The 19,791-nt window shown below is 38.7% G+C and overlaps 1 protein-coding gene across 1 annotated transcript in view; it reads right to left on the reverse strand.

The window, feature by feature from the left end:
• Positions 1 to 18,594, reverse strand: part of GRIA2 (glutamate ionotropic receptor AMPA type subunit 2) — a 64,190-nt gene extending 45,596 nt beyond the window's left edge. Inside the window, exons 1-2 of the mRNA XM_031055570.1 lie at positions 18,519 to 18,594; positions 2,448 to 2,687 (exon numbers count right to left, since the gene is read on the reverse strand). Of these exons, the coding sequence (XP_030911430.1) occupies positions 2,448 to 2,687; positions 18,519 to 18,594 (316 nt within the window). The remainder of the gene's footprint in view (positions 1 to 2,447; positions 2,688 to 18,518) is intronic.
• Positions 18,595 to 19,791: the final 1,197 nt, after the last annotated feature.

The following is a 19,791-nucleotide window of genomic DNA, read 5'->3' on the forward strand; positions in this document are numbered from 1 at the left end:
TCAACTAGGCACAAATTAATAAGGACTATTAATGCTAATACCAACCATTGAAAAGTTTGGTATTAGCATTAATAGGGTATATTTTACTCCTCTAATCTTCTGTTTTTCCCAGGGTTTCTCTTTTCTTGACATACTCTCTGCAGAGATATCAAATGGCTGCCTGGATTGCTTGCCTTATTTTTTTTTTGGGGTGGCAGATTTGTCATCCCTATACAGCTTAGCTTATTCGGTTAGCAATAACGTGTTGTGAAATCAGAAACAAAACCAAAACAACCAAACAGAAAGCATTTGCAGCAATACTTTTGTGAAAGTGAAATTTTTTAGAGAGTAGTAACAAAAGTGGGAGACAGCAGAGGAGAAAACTCCAGCAACTTCAGTTGCTATTTTTTAAGCTGCATGAGCACTTCTGCCTGGGAAACCTATGTCCTGAACCTCTTTTGGTTACCATGAGACAAATTTTTAAAGCAGTGAGCTTTGAAAAGGAAGATGGAAGAGAGGCTGAATAACTTAGAATCTTACAATAATGCTACTACTTTTTCCAAAACTTAGTGTTAGTAATGGCAGAGAGGATGTAAGGATGGTGAGTGACACTACTTCACATTCCATGAGAATAACTACTGCATTAAGACAGTAATAGCCTGGGCACACATATACTGAATGGCCTCACTCCTCATGGACAGGAATGACAGCAAATTGCCCTGTACTTGCCAGTCAGTCCCTAAACACAGAAGTGCTCCAACACCAGCAATAAACAATTCTTTAGAATTAAGTCATCAAACTAATTCTTATTAGGCTTTATAGTTTCCATGAAGTTAAGTAAGTCTCTTTGCCTTTTTTTATCTCACTCCTGAAAGTGGAAACATCTTCAATTTTATATCATTCCTTAAATATACATCATTGTCACCACCTTAACAGGCAAAAGTGCTTAAAGGAACTGTGGACTTGTGTAGCTGGGATTTGATGTCAATGTAGCTGGCTACAAACTGCTCAACTCTGCAGTCTGACCTCATGCAACCTGGGGGGAGCACTGAGGAACAAAAATTTACTCCACATAAGGGCAGGAGCTTCATGCCTTGGAGCTTGTTATCACTGGGGGGCCTTGCCACAATTAAAACCAAGAGGTAAATAAAAAAGGAAGAACCAAAGGGTGGGTGGAAAGAACAATGTGATGCTGTTATTCCTGGTAAGATCCAGACAGTGCAGCTCACAAGAACTAGGTGTTTTTCAGTATTTCCTAAATATAAATCACATGCAGGTCACATTCTGCCCACTCCTAGATGATTGACAGAGTACTGGCTGAGAAAGTAGCTTTACATCTGTACTTTCTAAAAAGACAGTGAATGCTTCTGATTCTAATGTGAATTTGAAAAGGAACTGCCAGAGAAATGAGCTTAGCCTTCATTGTTCCATGTGACATTACCTTCGGAGGTTATACACCAGGATTAGTTCTTCTAACTGGAATGCTTACAAAAGTGATACAGAGCTCTCTGGAGGAGACCCCTTCAAGCTTCTGAACATCATGTATAAAATGGCATCAGAATACAGGGAATTTAGTCACCCCATTACTCAAAAAAATATGGTATGGTATGCTTGAACTCTATTAGCATTTTATAATTTAAAACCCATTGAATATTTAATTCTGACCAATGAACATGCAGAAAAGCCAAAAAATAGCCTCTTTAACGGGAACAGGAGCAGGTAAGATAGAAGAGATAGCCAAGGACTACCAGGTAAGGACAACCTGAAAATAGAATTATAATACTGGAATTCCAGGAAAAGAAATCAAAACCCCCACCTTTTCTGGATAAAGCTGCTTCTTCTTAGAAAACTAACTGATATACCACAATTGTCCAGTGACATTTTCAAGTTCATAAACTGTTATATTATTACTACTACAGCCACAAAAGGGCATGAGAAGGCTGTATGGTGGAGTTAATTGATCCTAAGCAATGGGTTTGGGTTTATCAACACCAACAATAAAATCTCAGCTCAACAGAGGCGAGGAACTTGATACCAAAAGCAGTCTCCAAAGAAGTAGGCACTGACTGCATCCAAGATTTATTGCTTGCTTGGTGTCCAACTATGGATTTTGCATACATGGAGTGAAATCTGTGGTAGCACAGAGTTTTTTTTTTCTCCTTAGATGTTTCTTTAATAGAAAAAGAAAAAACTTTACATAGAAACTGTTTTACAACATGTGACTAACCTCACATTGCTTAAGAGCTGCAATTCTGTTAATGAATACCATAATAATTTCATTCTCATTTAAACAATTTTGTCTCTGTCCCAAAAGCTCATTTCTAAATGCAAGAAACACTTGATTCAATTACACTTACACTTGTTGGAGGTAAATATTTCTTTCATTATTTACTTATCTAATATGAATTCCAGATTTCAATGAGATACACCTGTCAAACAGGGTGCAGGCAAGAAGTACCACACCTTACCTCTGTCACTGTCATACAAATATGCAAACTTGGTCCACTGATAGTACTCAATCAAGCTAAGAAGAGCTCCCTTGAGGTCAGGTCTCATCTGAATGACAAAGGGATGTGTTCCATCTGTTGGGAAGCTGGGAGTTATGAAGGAGACATGAAGAGTCCCACAGAATGATGTTATGGTATTTACAGACTTCTTGTCATAGAATCCAAAAATAGCAAAGACTCCTCTTGAAAACTGGGAGCAAACTAGAAGGAAGAAAGACAGAAAATTAGCAGGAGAATTTATTTTTTAAAAATTATTGAAAATTATTGAAATTTAAAAAAATTATTGAAACATTTTAATGTATATATATATACATAATGAGAAATGTATGTCTGAAAAGTATCTGATCACATAAATATCAGGCAAAAAAGTAATACTCTGCTATGGAGATAATTTGTTAGCATTATCAATCAGTAATATAAAACCTACACTAGAAAAAACAAAAAAAGAAAGTATCAGTGGTGCACACTCCTAGATGATAAATGCAGAAACAAAACTCACCAACTTACTCTTAAATTCATTTTATGTTGTAAAGAACAGTTATGACAGACATCAATGGCAGTTGCAATTCAAAAAATGAGACATTATGACCACACATAGCATTACGGAAATAGATAGTATTTTGTCATGTTAAAAATAAACTGCCTCTGAGGTTGAGACTCACTGAGATTTCTACAAAATACTTTAACTTTCCATTTGTGGAAATGCAAAGCCAAAACTGAATCCAAATCTATCAAGAGCAGTAAGAAGTCCATTTGCTTTAACACTCTCCTGTATCAAAGCATTATTTTAATTCCTGCTTTGTAGGACTCAGCAAAAGCTGGTCCTTCTGGGTGACACTTGCGGTCATGTTGCAGGAAGAATAACCTCATAGGTGTAAATATCATGCTGATCATTCACTTTTTATCTGGAGACAATTCAAGCCAGTTGATGAATGTGACTGACCATGACAGCCTGTGCAGAAGAGCTGGTTCTTCTGGGCTATTCTTTTCTTTGAGACTGCAGGACATACTAGTGCCTAAGTTCTAAAGCCAGGGTACAAGAAGGAAATATTAATCTCTGATTAATTCACACATCATTTATGCATTCTTTGGTTTGCAGAGTCACCTTGAACAAGACACATCCTTCTAGAGACACCTGACCTGCTTATAGATAGAAATCACAGTGTAATTGATGCTAATTTTGCTCAGTCATTTAGTGCACTAATCCTTGAATATAATTTATATAAAGGTGAAAATAAGTTGGTTTATTTTTAGAATTTCCTAGATTTGAACTAATAATATATTTTTGTCTTTCAAAGTTATCGTATCTTTATTTTTAAAATGGTGTTTCTTTTTTTAAAACAAATATTATCCCTTTATGCCTGTTACTACTCATTGCTATCTTCTTTCCATGGCTTTGCCTATGTATCTATGCTACCACTCATCTCTCACGCCCTAATTATTCCTCTACTCCAATTAAAAGCACCTAAACAGGATGAGTGAAATTCTGAGTCTGCCAGTTTTAAGTTTTCACCGATTAACTTTAATTAGGTCAGAATTTTGCCTCAGGTGAGAAAATACAAGTGATTAAAAAACTTGATGAGTAACACCTCTTTATAAAAGGATGCTGCAGGTTTTACAGGGCTAAAGTACAAGACGGTCAAACCTTTTCCATTCTAACTACAAATCATTACAGAATCATAGAATTGTTTTGAGTGGAAAAGACGTTTAAGATCAGAGTCCAACCATTAACTCAGTACTGCAAAGACTGTCACTAAACCATGTCCCCAAGTGCTACATCTCAACATCTTTTAAAGACATCCATAATAGTTATTCAACAGCTTCCCTGGGAAAATTGTTCCTATGCCTCCCAACTCCTCTCATGAAGAGATTTTTCCTAATATCCAGTCTAAATATCTTCTATCCTAATTTGAGGCCATTTCCTCTTCTGATGCTTGTTACCCGAGAGCAGACCAACTTCCACATTGCTACACCCTCCTTCCAGGCAGTTGTAGAGAGTGATAAGGTCTCCCCTGAGCCTCCTTTGCTCCACGCAAAATATCCCCAGCTTCTCCAATTGGCCCTCACAAGACTTGTGCTCCAGACCCTTCCCCAGGTCCATTTCCCTTCTCTGGACTTGCTCCAGTACCTCAATGTCCTTCCTGTAGTGAGGGGCCCAGAAATGGACAGGGTTTGAGGTGTGGCCTCACCAGTGCTGAGCACAGGGGGACAATCCCTGCCCTGGTCCTGCTGGCCACACCATTGCTGATCCAGGCCAGGATCCATTGGCCTTCTTGGCCACCTGGGCACACACTGGCTTCATGTTTGGCTGCTGTTGACCAGCACTTCCAGGCCCTTTCTCATGGGGCAGCTTTCCAGCTACTCTTCCCCCAGCCTGTAACGCTATGTGGGGTTGTTGTGAGCCAAGAGCAGGATCTGGCATTTGGCCTTGTTGAGCCTCACACAGTTGGCCTTGCTCATCAATCCAGCCTGTGCAGATCCCTCTCTGGAGCCTTCCAGCCCTCCAGCAGACCAACATGCCCACCCAGCTTGCTGTCCTCTGCAAACTGACCAAGGGCGCACTTGATCCTCTCGTCCAGATGGTTGATAAATACATCAAACAGGGCTGGCCTCAACACTGTGTCCTGGGAGACACCACTTGTGACTGGCTGCCAGCTGATGGAACTCCATGCATCACTGGTCTCTGGGCCTGACCATCCAGCCAGCTTTTAACTCCTCCAAGCCATAAACAGTCAGTTTCTCCAGGATAATGCTGTGGAAGATGGTGTCAAAGGTCAGGCAGACAAGGTTCACAGCCTTTTCCTCACCCATCAAGAGGGTTGTCTTGCCATAGAAAGAGATCAGGCTGGACGAGGAGAACATGCCTTTCACAAATCTGTGCTGGTTAAGCCTGATCACCTGTTTGACCCACATGTGCCTTGTGACAGCATTCAAGATGACCTCCCCCAGCACCAAGGTTTGGCTGAAAGGACAGGTTATCCTTCCAGCTCTTGCAGATGGGTGTCACCTTTGCTAATTCCCAGACAACAGGACTTCCACGGTCCTAGCAGACTTGATGTCAAGTGAACTGACCCATGACCAAAAAAAAACCCCAAAAATCAAAATTCTACTGATGACACCAGGCTTAGAGCCAGGTATTGATCTGCTGGCTTGCTGTTTTTTCTGTGTCTTCTCTGCACCTGGAAGGACAGAGGAAAATGGCACTTGTGCTCCTGATCTTTCAATCAGTTGCCCCAAGTCCCTGAAGTCTCTTGGTTGCTCTCAGAGAAACTTCAGGGACTTGGGAAAGTCTTCAGGGACTTGCTCAGACTTCTTGTTGCAACTTCATTACAGATTGAAAAGAATCAATCAAGGATAATGAATCAAAGGCGGTATTCAGGGCAGGAAGGTTTCTCTTCATGTCTTAAACCCAAGCCCCAAGGAGGCAGGGATGGTTGGCATAAGGTGCTCTCTGTTCCCTTCAGAGGGGACTCTCCTGTAGAAATGACCCATCTTTTTCTTAATGGAAGCAGTTTTGATGCAGAGCATAGGCCAACTTCAGCAACACCTCCATGCTGGATGAACCAGTGTCTTTGCTATTTGTCTTGGTTTAGAGCAAAATTTTGGGAGAGAGAGTCCCCAGAGGGGCTCTAGTAGGAAGATAAATTCAATCGGCCCCTCCCCCTCCAACCAGTCCGGGAGAAAATACCTCCTTGGAGAAAAGTGGAAAAAAGCTGTTTATTAAACAATAGAACCTAACAATATTAAACAATAAAACCCCTTGCCGCTCTAAAAGAGATGACCAACTGAGAAAACCCCCCAGGTTGCAGCCCAGCTCACTCAGTCTCTTATCAGTCCTTCTGGTGCTGGAATTGTCGCAGGCCAGGCCCGGCCCGGCCCGGTGGCCACAGGTGCAGCTGCTGGTGCTCCCCTGGGTGTTCAGTCCAGAGCAGGTTCCAAGAGGTCCAAAGAAAAGGAAAAGAAAAACCACAGTCCATGTGGGGGAGTAAGTGCAATGTCTGAGGAAAAAAAAAACTGTGCGATTCTTCTCTCCCCCCTTTCACTCTCTGCAACAAGTCTTAAAGGTGCAAAACTTATTATTATTCAGCATAAACAAATGAGACGATTTGGGGATAAAAGCATCATATAGTCCACCCAGGACACTATTGTTCAGTTTCCCTTGCAGAGCCTCATACCTGTTATGGGAGGGCACCTGGAAAGGTGGGGCAGTCACAGAGGAGACACACCAGCTACACCAGGCAGGAAGCCATCACCATTGCCCCCTACCCCTTAAGTCACTGTGTTCACCCAGGCAGAGAGAGGAAAGGCAATCCTTTTTGTCATGAATCCAGTCTGCCTGTCCAGCCTGTGCCAGGGAAAGCAGGAAAGAGGTAGAGAGGTCCCTCTCCCTCTCTCTCCCTGCTATTCCTCAAGTCACTCACCTCCCAGAGCTCTGTCTCTGGGCACAGAGGAGCTCCCCTGCCCAGGAACACCTCTCACAGGAGTGCTCCCTGCTGCTGGTCAGTGCTGCTAAGAGCAGGCTCCACGTTCCAGCCCAACACCTGTGTGGCAGCATGTTCCCGTTGGAGCTCGGTCTCAGGGCAGCTGTGTCACGTTGGACAAAGATTCCTGAAAAAGGCTGTGGATTTTCTGAATAGCTTTACTGTTTAAGTTACTGGAACTCCTTGTTCTATTCCACATCATTATGCTCTTGCTGAGGCAAAACCAACTCACTACCTCCCCACACGCTCATGAATAATTGCTTCCCATGTGCAGTGAAGGCTAAATACCATCTGAACTTGCTACAATAAAGGCATTAATGCCTCATAACTCATCTTCAAAAATGCACATAAAAATAGAGCATCAGTTTACTTCTGGATTCCTGGATGAGAATCTTGCAAAGACTATTACTTGTACACTACTGTGACCTTCTGAATTGAACCACTTTAATACTGCCTATAAGGTGACAGAGACAACAACAGTCTCATCAAAGGACCACTGAAAAATAAAAGTGTTTTATGTCACTACTGCCAACACCTGGATGCATTTCTCCTGTCACACTGCTTTTCTTCTACCATCAGATATTTTAGGCACAGATGGAATAATGTTCCCTACAGCAGCCAACAACCAGAAAATTTGAAAACCATAGGTGATGCCTTTTCAGAATCATCACCCATCCTCTCCTCACCTTCCTTACACTGGAGACCTTTACCTTGACCCATGAGTTTTCTCACTTTTTCTCTTCCTATCTTCCCCTCTGTATGCTGGGGACAGACGGAGACTGAGTGGCTGTGAGTGCTTTGCAGCTGGTAGGCTTAACCCATGACAGGGAAAAAGGTGTTATTCCCCCTTCCACCCACAGGACAGACCTGTAAATACCACTGTGCTCCACTGTTCCTCTTCAGTGACAGACATGCACCCACTCTACTCTCTTCAGAAGACAATTGCTATTCTTTCAAACTGAACATCCTCCCCAACAAGGCACAAACTCTCATCACATACCATCTCTCATCACAACCTACTTAAATACAGCATTCTTGGACTAACACAGTGAACAACTTTTTAATAGTCTCTACACCTGATAAATCATCAGTCCTTACATACATGTCTTCTTCTGGGGAAGGTTGGTAAAACTGGAATTTTGATCTCCTCTCCTGCACAAAGCGAAAGACAAGTAAAAAGCACCACTTCCACCTGGGAAAGTCAAGTCACTGCAGCTCTAAGTACCTAGAGGAGCTGCAGTTTAAAAGCTGAATTACGTACACACAGGGGTAAACAATCCCAACAAATGACATGGTAAAAGCAAGAACATTTTATATTCTTAAAATTATTATGAAACCTGCAAAACAGATACAATGTCCCATTTAATTCAACCAAGGCTACTCTAACAGGAGATAAAAATCCCTCTAACACAAATCTTCAAGTACGGACATAACTCACATCTGGGTCAGCCAGAAAAATCAGGATGAGTTATAATCCAGGTAAAAATAAATTTTCATCAGCAGTGATCGGTGTCACAATGCCACACAGAAAAACCTCTTTTTTTTGGTCTTTTCTGTGTGAAATTCCACTGAAGGTAAGTGGGCAGGCACCTATGCTATGTAATAAAAATCAGCTACAAATAAGCATTTAAACTTTGACAAAGTCTTGCAATTCTTATGGGGTTTTTTTTGTCTTTTAGGCGCAGAAGGGAAAAGAAGGGATGGTGTTTCCAAATAAAATGGTGACCCAGCGGATAATGCAGAAACTGCAATTGTTTTTGGCAGGGTTCCCACCTCAGACTAAATCTACAGTCATGTTGCTATTGCTGGAAGACATTAGTTTTATAACGGTGAATCACAAGCTGTTCACAACTATTAGAGTAAAAAAAAAAGCCATGATGATTAGGACTCATAAGCCATTGAAATATGAAAGATCTGTTACATTAATGACATTAGAACCAACGGCCAGGATTCATTTCTTTCAAGCTCTCCTATATGAATTGGAGGTTTTTTGGGTTCATGAGGTCCTTTTTAGAAATAGTCTATGGCTTACTTAGCAAAAAGAGGGGAAGAATATAGTAACCTCATTCTGGAACACTTTTCTAAAGAGATTCTTGTAGAATGGCAAATAACTGTGAATTCCAAGAAACAGGGTAAATAAAGATTCTTGAGAAGAAACAATTACCAGAAGGTTTTGTTATAGTTAAGGTTTAAGTATTTTATATTTGACTACTTGTTCTACAAACATAGCCAGGCACAAACCTAGTTTGCCTTTTTTTTTTCCAGAGCACTAAAAACATGCCCTAGACTTTTATTCCAAAAGCTAGGGGCCAGATTTGTTCAATAATAAAATCAAGCTTAAGGTTGCAATGAGAAATAGGTACCCTGTCAGAGGGTGGCCAAAACTGCTTGCTCCATTATTAAACTCTTCCATTGTTATCTACATCTGCTGCTTCTTACAACTCCTTTTTGTCACTCATAACTTTCTCTTTCCCACTTTCTTCATTTCATTACTTTGTTTTGTCAATGAACTCTATAAGCAGGATAACCTGATATTTACCACTGTGGTAATACCTGGTTCTTCAGAAACAATGAAATCCAGCACTATACAGTCTTTGCCTCTCATCATACAGAACATATTCCTGTGATGCATATCATCCTAAGCCCAAGGCTCAGGAAGTGCCAACTGAAGCGTACATTTGCAAATTACAAATACAAACATACCACAAGTGTGCTAAGCTTTATACAGTGAAGTGACTCCAGTGTAGGAATGAGAGTTTGTTTGTCTTCAGTTGAAGAACTGAATCATTAAATCACACAGAAACAGTTGAATTCGAATACATAGGCTTAGACACTCTTTCTGATTAAGTTCTCCTAAGCCAAGATTTTCTTCCTTCAGTACTCTCCAAAGGGAAAGTAATGAACATAATAATTGTTTACATTCAAAGTGGAAAAAGGAAACTAGCAAAGTGCTAATTACTTACTGAAACAAATGTCTAATACTACCTGCTTACAGGCAAATTTCCAAACACTGGTATCATTACTCTTGACATATTTCTGAATTTTTATTTATAAGAATTTTGACACTTGATTTCTGTCCAAAGATGAAAATTTAAAATTATATAGTATTTGCCATTTGGTGCTTAGATTTCAAATGCTGTCCAGTATTAATGTGGCTTTATATATTATTTTATTGTAATACCTTGGTTTATTATTAGTGTTAGCAAAACTGTTTTAATATTAGTATAGGGAAATAAGTATTGGGTGCAATAATTTAATCACACAATGAAATAATCATTCTCTTACTTCTATGAGAAAGAAACCATAGCATAAGCATAAAGAAAGAGTCAAGCACTGCCTCTCCAAAAGAGACCAAAACACAAAGGCAACACTCATTGGTTTGAAAAGTTGATCGATGAGTCAGAAGTAGCCAGGAACAAGATGTAGAAACTGAATGCCCAGTTTGCACAATCACTTCAGCTTCTGAAAGATCATGTTTTGAATAAGAAGACAGTGAAAAGGAACAATAGATGGAATAAAAAATAAGCAGGAACCACAGAGAAAAGAAAGAATTCACATATGATTGAAACTGTATCATAAAATCATTGTGAAAATAAAAACCAGTATGGATTGCTTCCAAAGCTATTACAAAAACTGCAGCACAGCAGACAGCATATTACATACACTTCCCTAGACTAAATAATTTTTTTAGCTAATATTATAGATATAGTCTGCATGGTCTATTTTACTCATTCAGATTCTATGATTACCTCCTAGATATAAGCTTCCCCTCAGGAAGATTGAATAAGGCATAAGGAATCATCCAAGTCCATCCAGAGGGATATTTAGAACCATGAAAAAGTATGCTTTAAGCAGCACAACCTGAGATAGAAATCCTTTTTTCTAAAGGCCATGGTAGGCTAACTGAAATTGGGAAGAAAACAGTTCCCAAAGGCTCAAAGAAGAGCATAATATCTGAAAGACAACAGGCCAAAGCTGCATGGTAGCATTCAATACAACATAGGGCACAGAACCCAAATAAAGGCTGCCATTTTAAAATTCCAACATACCCTTTACCAAAGCTGAGAGGCAATCAATGCCAATTAAAAAAATCAATGGCAATCAGAACTAAAAATGCGCTATACTTCTGGATAACAAAACACTGAATTACGCTGAAAATACCTTCCCTTTTATCTCTGCAAATTTTAATTCCAACTCTGATAAACGTGGAATTTTATCTTATTTTAAGCATTTGAGAAAAGCTGCCCAAAATTATAGCCATTCAATACTGACCTAAAGCGTGTATTTTCCTCTTTGCACACATATCTTATGTCTAAGAAAACCCCAAAACAAACCAGACCTCATTGGGAAAGGTTTTCATTGAGCTCACACACAAAGAACAATGTGAAAATCATTGTTGAAGTAAATTATTTCATTGCTGAAGTAAATACTTCAGCAATGATCCTCCTCACCTGTACACTCAGCATTAATGCAGAAAACATGACTTACAGCAACAGACAGTGAGTTCACAAGCCATCAGTCTGTATCAGAACAGGGGGACTCAATTTTTCACAGAGCTGACCAGGAAAATTCTCACAGCCTCAGAGACTGAAAAGGAAGAATTTAAATCCCGAGGCTGGGATGTCTGTAGAGGACAATTCTGGCGGAGCAGATACAAAGGATTTTTTTTGCACCTTTCCTGGCAGAAATGCCATCTTCAGTTATTGCTACAACCTGAACTGTTTGCTCAGAGATTATGCAACTGAATGGAACTTTCCATGCCTTGTTATTAGCAAAAGCAGCTTTGATCATTTTGTAAAATTAGACTCAAAACCTGGTTTGCTGCAGTAGAAAACAAGCTCAAAAGCCAGAGAGGACGATTAATCTATTTCAACCGGCCAATCATACTTCACACTGAGGAAAGAAACTTTGTGCCAATATGGGATATTTTAAGCAAGCACAAAAAAGCCTTCAAGAAGTTAGTAGCCATCTGTTAGGAAAGTACATGATGATAGGCACAGCTTCTCTATATGCTAAAGCTGCAATAATGAAGGTGGTAAATAAACATCATGTTCACAATGAAACAACAGGTCAGAAAAACAGTCTGTTTCAATGACAGTTGCATTCAATTACATAGTGTTTGGCTGGGCACTGTAAAGCATTTGAAAATTGCTAGGACAATTACCATGACGCAAAGGAAATCATTACAAACATAATTGGAAAGAAGCATGTTAAAACTATTATATTTTTACAAATAAAATAAAATTCTTGGAATAAAATTAAAATGCAAGTCTCCTCATGAAAGAAAAAAAAAGTTCATATTTCACAAAATTATTACACAATTCTTTACTGTTAGGAACCTGTTAGGTGCATTTGTCCAAATCTCCATTTTCTCCAGCTGAAGGAGATATAATGTTTCCTGAACTCCAAATATAGCAACCTGAGAATGTTATTAAATAGCAGAAATATAACTTCATCTTGTCTCCAAAAGTTTCTCTCCCCTGCTTCCCTTTTTTCTCTCTTCCTACCGCCCAAATAAAAACCATTCTGTTTCCATCTGATGATGGCAACTAAGTCAATGAATTTACTTCAAATCTGAGAACTTGCTTTGCAAATATGCCTGGCTGGCTTTCTGACTTTGTTTCTACCTTTCCCAACAATTACAACCTTGCAGTAATACAGAATTTAGATTGTCCAACAAAGTATTACCTCCTAGATGTAGAAGCAGATAATCAAACCTAAGAAAAGGCTACTGGCTTTTTGGAGCCACAGTGCAAGCCATGGAGAAGTCATCTATTTCAGGCTTGCTTTGTTCAATCAGCATAACTCTACTGAATTTAACAGAGCCAATATAATTTATCCCAACTAAAAATGTAATTCTCCATTTTTAGCACAACCATTTTCACACATATTTTCAAACCAGAAATATTATATACAACAGAATACTCATCATCTCCTCTTCCCCTTAATCAGCATTGCTGGAAGCATCCCATTTCTACATTTCATTAAACTAATCATATTCCAGTTCCCAAGAAAATGTCATTATGTAAAACTGTCTTTGAAAAATTGTAAAAGGATTTGGAAAGAGATAAAATTAACTTGGTAGGCAAAAGTACATCTTGTTAAAATGTTGACAGATTGGGATTCAATTTATCAACTTGTTTTTCTTTAATTGAGCTAGAAGGTCCAACTATCACTCCTGAACAGATTGTCTAACACCATCTAAAAGGAAGGAAGCATGGTTTCAGCACAGAGTTCCTCTGTTAGAAGGATGGGAATAGCTATGAGAAAAGACTCTGCGATTACCTCATAAGGATAAAAAAAAATCTGTAACAAATCTTAAGAACACTGCTGTAGGGAATAAAGAGGATTTCATGAGGCAGAGAAAGTACAGCAGAAGATATGAAAGTGATCTATTACTTCTGAAGAAGGCTCCATATTACATTTTTAAAGGAATAAAATGTGATTTTCCAACTGGCCACTACTGACCTGCCACACATCTTATTCTGAGAAAGTCAGTTTAGTCCTGTTTATTGCTTACATATCTCTGTCTGAAATGATGCAGCTGGGAGCATATTTCCTTCACCCTGCCATGCCAGCCTATGCCTTGTCACACCAGCATGGCCAGCACTGCAGCACACAGGTGTACTACAGCCTGTCACACCCAGCCCAAGCTCCCATCCCTCCAGACAGCTGAACCTGATTTGCAAGTAAATTATCTAACTAAAAATTTTTGGCATAACTCTGCTGAGAGGAATATCTCACATAAACTCATGACTAAAAGTAACAGCAATAAAGACAATTTCCTATGCTGTCACGGGTCTAACAGCTTCTACTCCTCATAGGAATAATGATGGATCTCTGCCACCTGTAACAGCTTCCACCCAGCATTATTCCAGCCTAAACCACTGACCTACAGCAAAGGATGGCTTCATGTGGTTCTTTTGGGGACATTTTAGCAGTACTTCCAGCCATAGTCTAACTTCCTGCAACATCTTGTGGATTTATGACACTCATTGGGTTAATCAGCTGTAACCTAATTTGTCAGGCTTTATTTGTATTTAGAAATGGTCCAGCAGACACATCACACACCTTCCTATCTGCATGCCCTATTTCTCAATGACTGTAGAAGTAAGAGAAACATCATTTATTTGGGAAGTATTCAAAGAGCATTTAATAAACATTATTAGCAATACAAATCAGAAAAGCAGGAAGATCCTCTTAATTAGGTCACTCTAGTGAACAGCTGTTTGTCCTGATTAAATGACTTATTTAATTAAGAGAAGAACTTATTGAATAATAAAGCAGCAAGGAGAGCTTTAAAATGATAAAGTAAAATGAGCATGCATTGCAAACATAGTATGAACATTCTTTGCCTCTCCTTTGTCCATTGCTTTAATCTTCAATAGCTTGATGCACTTCAAAATGCGTTAAAAGTTTCAAACTTTTTTTTTATTTAGGGTTGGCTGATTAACTCTTTAATGAAACTTGCACAGATGTGATACAGCACATCACTACCAGTTACTTTAACAAAGAAATGATTCATCCTTATGCTTCACTGTGACTGAGATTATACTCCCAGATTTTTTCTGACTGAGTTCAGATCTCACAGAAGTGGGGCCAATTAGTTTAATGACATTTTACACTGTTTATCCTCTATGTTTTGCCTATATTACCTGAGCTAATTTGAGCACCTACATTGTACTGCATGCTATGTATAGACATGCATATACACTACATCAGACCAAAAATAAAATCATTTCTAGAGGAAACTTGTGCAACATCTAAATCAGCATGAAAAAACATTCCCACTCAGCACCGAAATAGTGTCAGAGAGTCACATGATCTGGGCCTTTAAGTCTCTATTGCAAACCTCCTGCTATATTATGTATGTTCTCTCTATCTTTACATATGAATTATGTATGTTCTAAATATATGTTTTGCAGAGGCTTACAGGAATACTAGATTTGGCTTTATGAAAATATACCATTCATCCACCCTTAGTGCCATTTCCGTGGTGAGCCCAAGTCACCACAATAAAAAAATCCCAAAACAACAACAACAAAATCCTCCCAAAAAACATACAAACAAACAAATTCCCCCACAAAGCAAAAGAAATTTTATGGCCTTACAGTTACAAACCACACTTCTTCCTTTAGCTGAGCAAAGCCTTAGTGCCAGGGAACTCTAGGATGTGCTTTAAAATTTTACCATAATTTACCTGAGACAAATAATCATTAAAATACCACACTATTTGGTACATCTCCTCTAGTAAAGCAAATAAACTTTTCAACTTCCCCTGCAAATAGTTACTTTAAATTTACCTTGTTTATTAAGAGCTTCTAAGCACATATTAAGTAAAAAAATGGTCTTTTTCCAGGCACATTGACATCACAGAAATGAAAATCCACTTGTCCTTTGTATCAAATATGAGAAACAAATATTTAATACAGAGTCCTTCCAGAAAATGTTGGTTCAAGGAGACACATCAACTTCAAGCAGCTGGTGATAAACCCTCTAGAAATAGATTACTGACACTAGAAAGCAAGTATTACCACCTGCACTGCACATCAGAAGACCACATTAAGGACCTGGTTTGAATGCTCCAGCCACCTGGAGACCTACTCACAGCACATACTGCACTCTGTTCCTTCACACTGGGCCTTTAACCATGAGTTTGGTAGCAAGCAGTGCATTGCCCTCAGAGCACATGTGCAGAATGGAGAATTGCTATTGAAAACTGAATATATTGGTTTCAGGGGTTTTAGCTTGGGCTGACTTAGGGTTATCCCTGCGGACTAAATGCCCACTAGTAGTTTGTTTGCATTAGTGGAATTCCAGAAACACATCCTCCAGTTCAGTTAATTCAAAAAGAGTGTGTTCCTTGGGCTCCTAAACCACTCCAGAATAAGCAAGAAGCAGCAGAGCCAGGGCTGATTAGAAAACTTCCTTGAAATCTTTTACTCTTAATCCAAATTTAATTATTCAGGTGGAGACATCCATGTATTCCCATGGTATGAAAAACATATTTCCATTTGAAAATAAGTAAAATTTGATGTGATGGGATAGCACTAGAACTGGTTACAGTAGGCTGCATAAATTTAATGTCCCTTCAGTATTTCAAGTTGTCACTGACAACTTGCTAAAAAGGAGTTTACACCAAGAACAGAAGTATTAAGTTTCAAGTCTTCTTTAACTTCCTGTTAAGAGCTACTTGATTTTTCACAGTTACATATGTTCAGATGGCACTAGCTTCCACAAATAAAAAAATTAAAAACTCTTTAGCCATGTTGACATCTTGCATAGCCCTGTCACTAGCATCTGGCTCGGTGATTTGTTTTATATTCTAATTCATTGGGAAAAAAGCCAAGTGTGTCATTTCCCAAAGAAATATTACCTCCCTTCTCTCTGTTATTTTTAAAAACTCATGGCTTTCAAACAAGTGTCATGATTTGGGTGTCTGTTTCATGAAGTAAACACCAGGCACTGGCAAAATACAGTAAATCATGCTGGAGGTCTTGTAGACCAATTTGCTATACTTACAAGTGGCTGCTTAAAATTTCTAGCACTAGCCAGCTGAAGTGCTGTCTGTGCACTGCAGGGAGAGTAGTCCAGTCTTGAATAAATAGACTTCAGAGTTATAAAACACAATTAAGCTCCTACAGTTAAAAAAAATTCTGTGACAGCTCTTAACACTCTCCATTACTTTTGGAAACAGTTCAAGAGAAACAGCTAAGACTTTTTGATCTATCTTAATAATGAAGCAAAGAATATGCTTTTTAGTGTTTCCCCTACTTGACAGTCAGTAGCTGTTTGATATTTTGGGTGATATGGTCAGGGGAGTGCTGTATGCTTGTTGGTTTAGCATTTTTTTCCATAGTTTGACCAAGAAACAACACTTAGATTACTCTAAATGATGATTACTAAAAATGTTATTTATCTTTCTAAGTCACATTTCCTGCATTTAACTGAAATGTAACCTCTATTATGGTAACTTTGTTCAGGGTAATCTAGCACCTCACACTGTTTGCCTGGAATAATTAGTTTTTGCTCATACAGCATTCTAATGCTTCAGGCTTTTAAAATAGCTTCTATAAATACACCTGATCAGCATTGTAATGCAACAAAATACAGCATTTTGTAGCATATGGCACACAAAGCAGTGAAGTGAAGGGCAAGCCTAGCTCTCAGCTGAGGCATGCCACCCAGTTAGTGCCATAGCACTAATTGAACCATATGGCTCGTCCTAGGTGGCAGGGCACCTCTAAAACACAGGTGTGTATTCTGTCACCTGAATTCATGACCCATGAGACAAAGCTGAACTCAGCTCTCCTCACCCCATATTCAGTGTCACTTCTGTTGTATAAATTTACACAAAGTTTACCACAATAAACAAACAGAAATTGTGCATAACACCTGCAAAATACTTAACTGCATCGACTACTGTACAAAAACATTTCCTCTGGAGAACAAAGCCTAATCCAAAGCTCACTGACAGTTATATAAACCACAGAACAAGGATACATTTAAAAGAAAAATGACCAACAGCAAATGGGTTCCCTGACTTCCTCTGAAACAAAGGCATCAGCATGGAATCAAAATCTCATTTATTCTGGCCCAACTGTCAGTGAGGCAAACCTGAAAACTTTAGCATGCTGGCTCTCTCCAATCCAAGGTTCTTATTTCAGATCTGCTCTGCCTCTGATCCTCACCATTAATGCAGTCTTTCTCCCTTGCTTTCCACCTGACTATAAGAAATCTGTTTCAAGAAGTCCTCTGAGCTTATTATTAGGCTTTATCCCTAAAGGACCACAAATAGATAGGAAGGCTTCTGCATTCAAACACTGCCAGTTTGGCACCCTTTAATACTACATAAATCAAAACAGGTTGAAACCCATAAAGACTTTTTTGCTGTTTGCTATATTAAGTCACACATTGATGATCACCTGGCTGAATTTATTACATAAAACAGTACTGGAATTTTCACCCTTTCACCGCAGTTTTTTTTTTTTACTTTTCATTGAGCATACTTTTCTGGGGATACTGTGAAATGCCTTGCCTTGAAAACTACAAGTGCCTCAGTTCACTGTCTAAGAAACATGATAAACAGCTCAAATCAATTTCAGAATTGCCCTGAGCAGAGCTGATGTTTCAGTACCTGAGACTGCCATTGAAAATATTTGCAAGAATCACCATTTTATTATGCAAACATGTGAAATACAGTAGCAGCTTAATCTTATTCTCATTGGAGTCATTGGAAGTTTTGCTATTTACTGAAAAAGGAAACAGATCAAACACAAGAAGCTTAATAATCCAAGCTCACTCACCATTGTGCAAATAGCACTTGATTAATTCAAGGTACCACTGTAACATACAGAATGGCTCTGTGCAGGAAAAAGTGAAGTCTCATTTTCACAGCAGGAGAAAAGCTTTCTGCCACAGAAACTCTGGGAATAATCCATCCTGCCCCAGTGTGCCACTGCTGGGCAAAGAGCTGCACGATGGGTCTCTGTGCCCATGGCACTCTCAGGCTCAAAGCTCCCCACAAGTCCCCCCCTTACAAATCCCTTACCTTTACACGGGTAAATCCCACTGAGGATGCAGCTCTCCAGCCAGCTCACTGGAACAGTGGCTCCATGCACCACCATGGTAGCGCAGCTCTGTCCACAGCTAGCTTTGGTTTAATGAATCCAGAACAAAGCTGCACTTTTATAGCCTTTCCCTCTGCTAAGGTATTTTAAGTAACAGTGAGAATAAATTTGTTTAGACAATGATAAATAACAGAGGGGAATAATGTACATTTTGCTGCTATCTTCTGTCAAAGAAATGCTAGTCAAATGCTTCATCAACTCTTACTGCCAGAATGGTGGAGAAATTCTGAACCTTTACAAGACACCTTAACCATGCGTCTTAATTCATTTATATGCAGACCCTTTCTCTCAGCAGAACTTTTTTGTACTGTTAGCCCACTGTTGCTGAACTGAATCCAGAACAAAAGGAGTGATATAGGAACTGTTTGCTTTTAATTTGAACGGTAATAAAAATGCAAATCAAATAAAAAACATTTTATAGCAGCATGAAGATTTTATATGTAGCTAGCAAATCACAAAAAGATGCATATTTACAGGGTTTAAAAAAATTGCAAGAATTGTAAACAAAACATATAGTTTAGTAAACTGCAAATATAAATCACACAGTATCTTGAAAGGTGACACTAAAAAGATCAAAAGGAGGTTTAAAAACAGAGAAAACCAAAGGAAATCAGAAGTAAGGCACAATCTCTCCTCCTTTTCGCCTTAATAAAGTATCTTAAAGTATCTTACAGTGTTTTAAAAGTCATGTAAGTAGAAAACTGTGCCAAGAGCAATTGTGGAAAACTGTGCTATCTGATCATAAAAATCAAGTCATACAGTTTCATGACTATTAAACAGTTTGTTTTCATGACTATTAAATCTGTATTCAATGCGTAAGATAAATGTATGTTCTGTATATTCAAAAAGAGACTACTTTTTATTTGTTTGCAATTACTTGACTAAATATGTATATTAAAATATTGCAGACATATAATCCATTATATAGCTGCCAATTGCAAAGCACACATGTATTTTGTGTGCTTAAAAATGTAAAATATTCTGGAGTGCTTTTGTTACTAGTCTAAAAGGTTAGAATATGCATAAAATATGCTAGCTAGGCACTTAAAATTAATGAATTATTTGCTGTAAGTAGGTCAAATTACATGAGCTTTCAAAAAGACAAAGTATTTTCTTCTACATGACAATTCTGAAGTAGATTAACACCACTTAAGCACAGTATTGAACAGGGATACCACACAAAAGGTTAAGCAA

Source organism: Geospiza fortis, unplaced genomic scaffold (genome assembly GCF_000277835.1).
Source record: "Geospiza fortis unplaced genomic scaffold, GeoFor_1.0 scaffold40, whole genome shotgun sequence".
NCBI lineage: Eukaryota > Metazoa > Chordata > Aves > Passeriformes > Thraupidae > Geospiza > Geospiza fortis.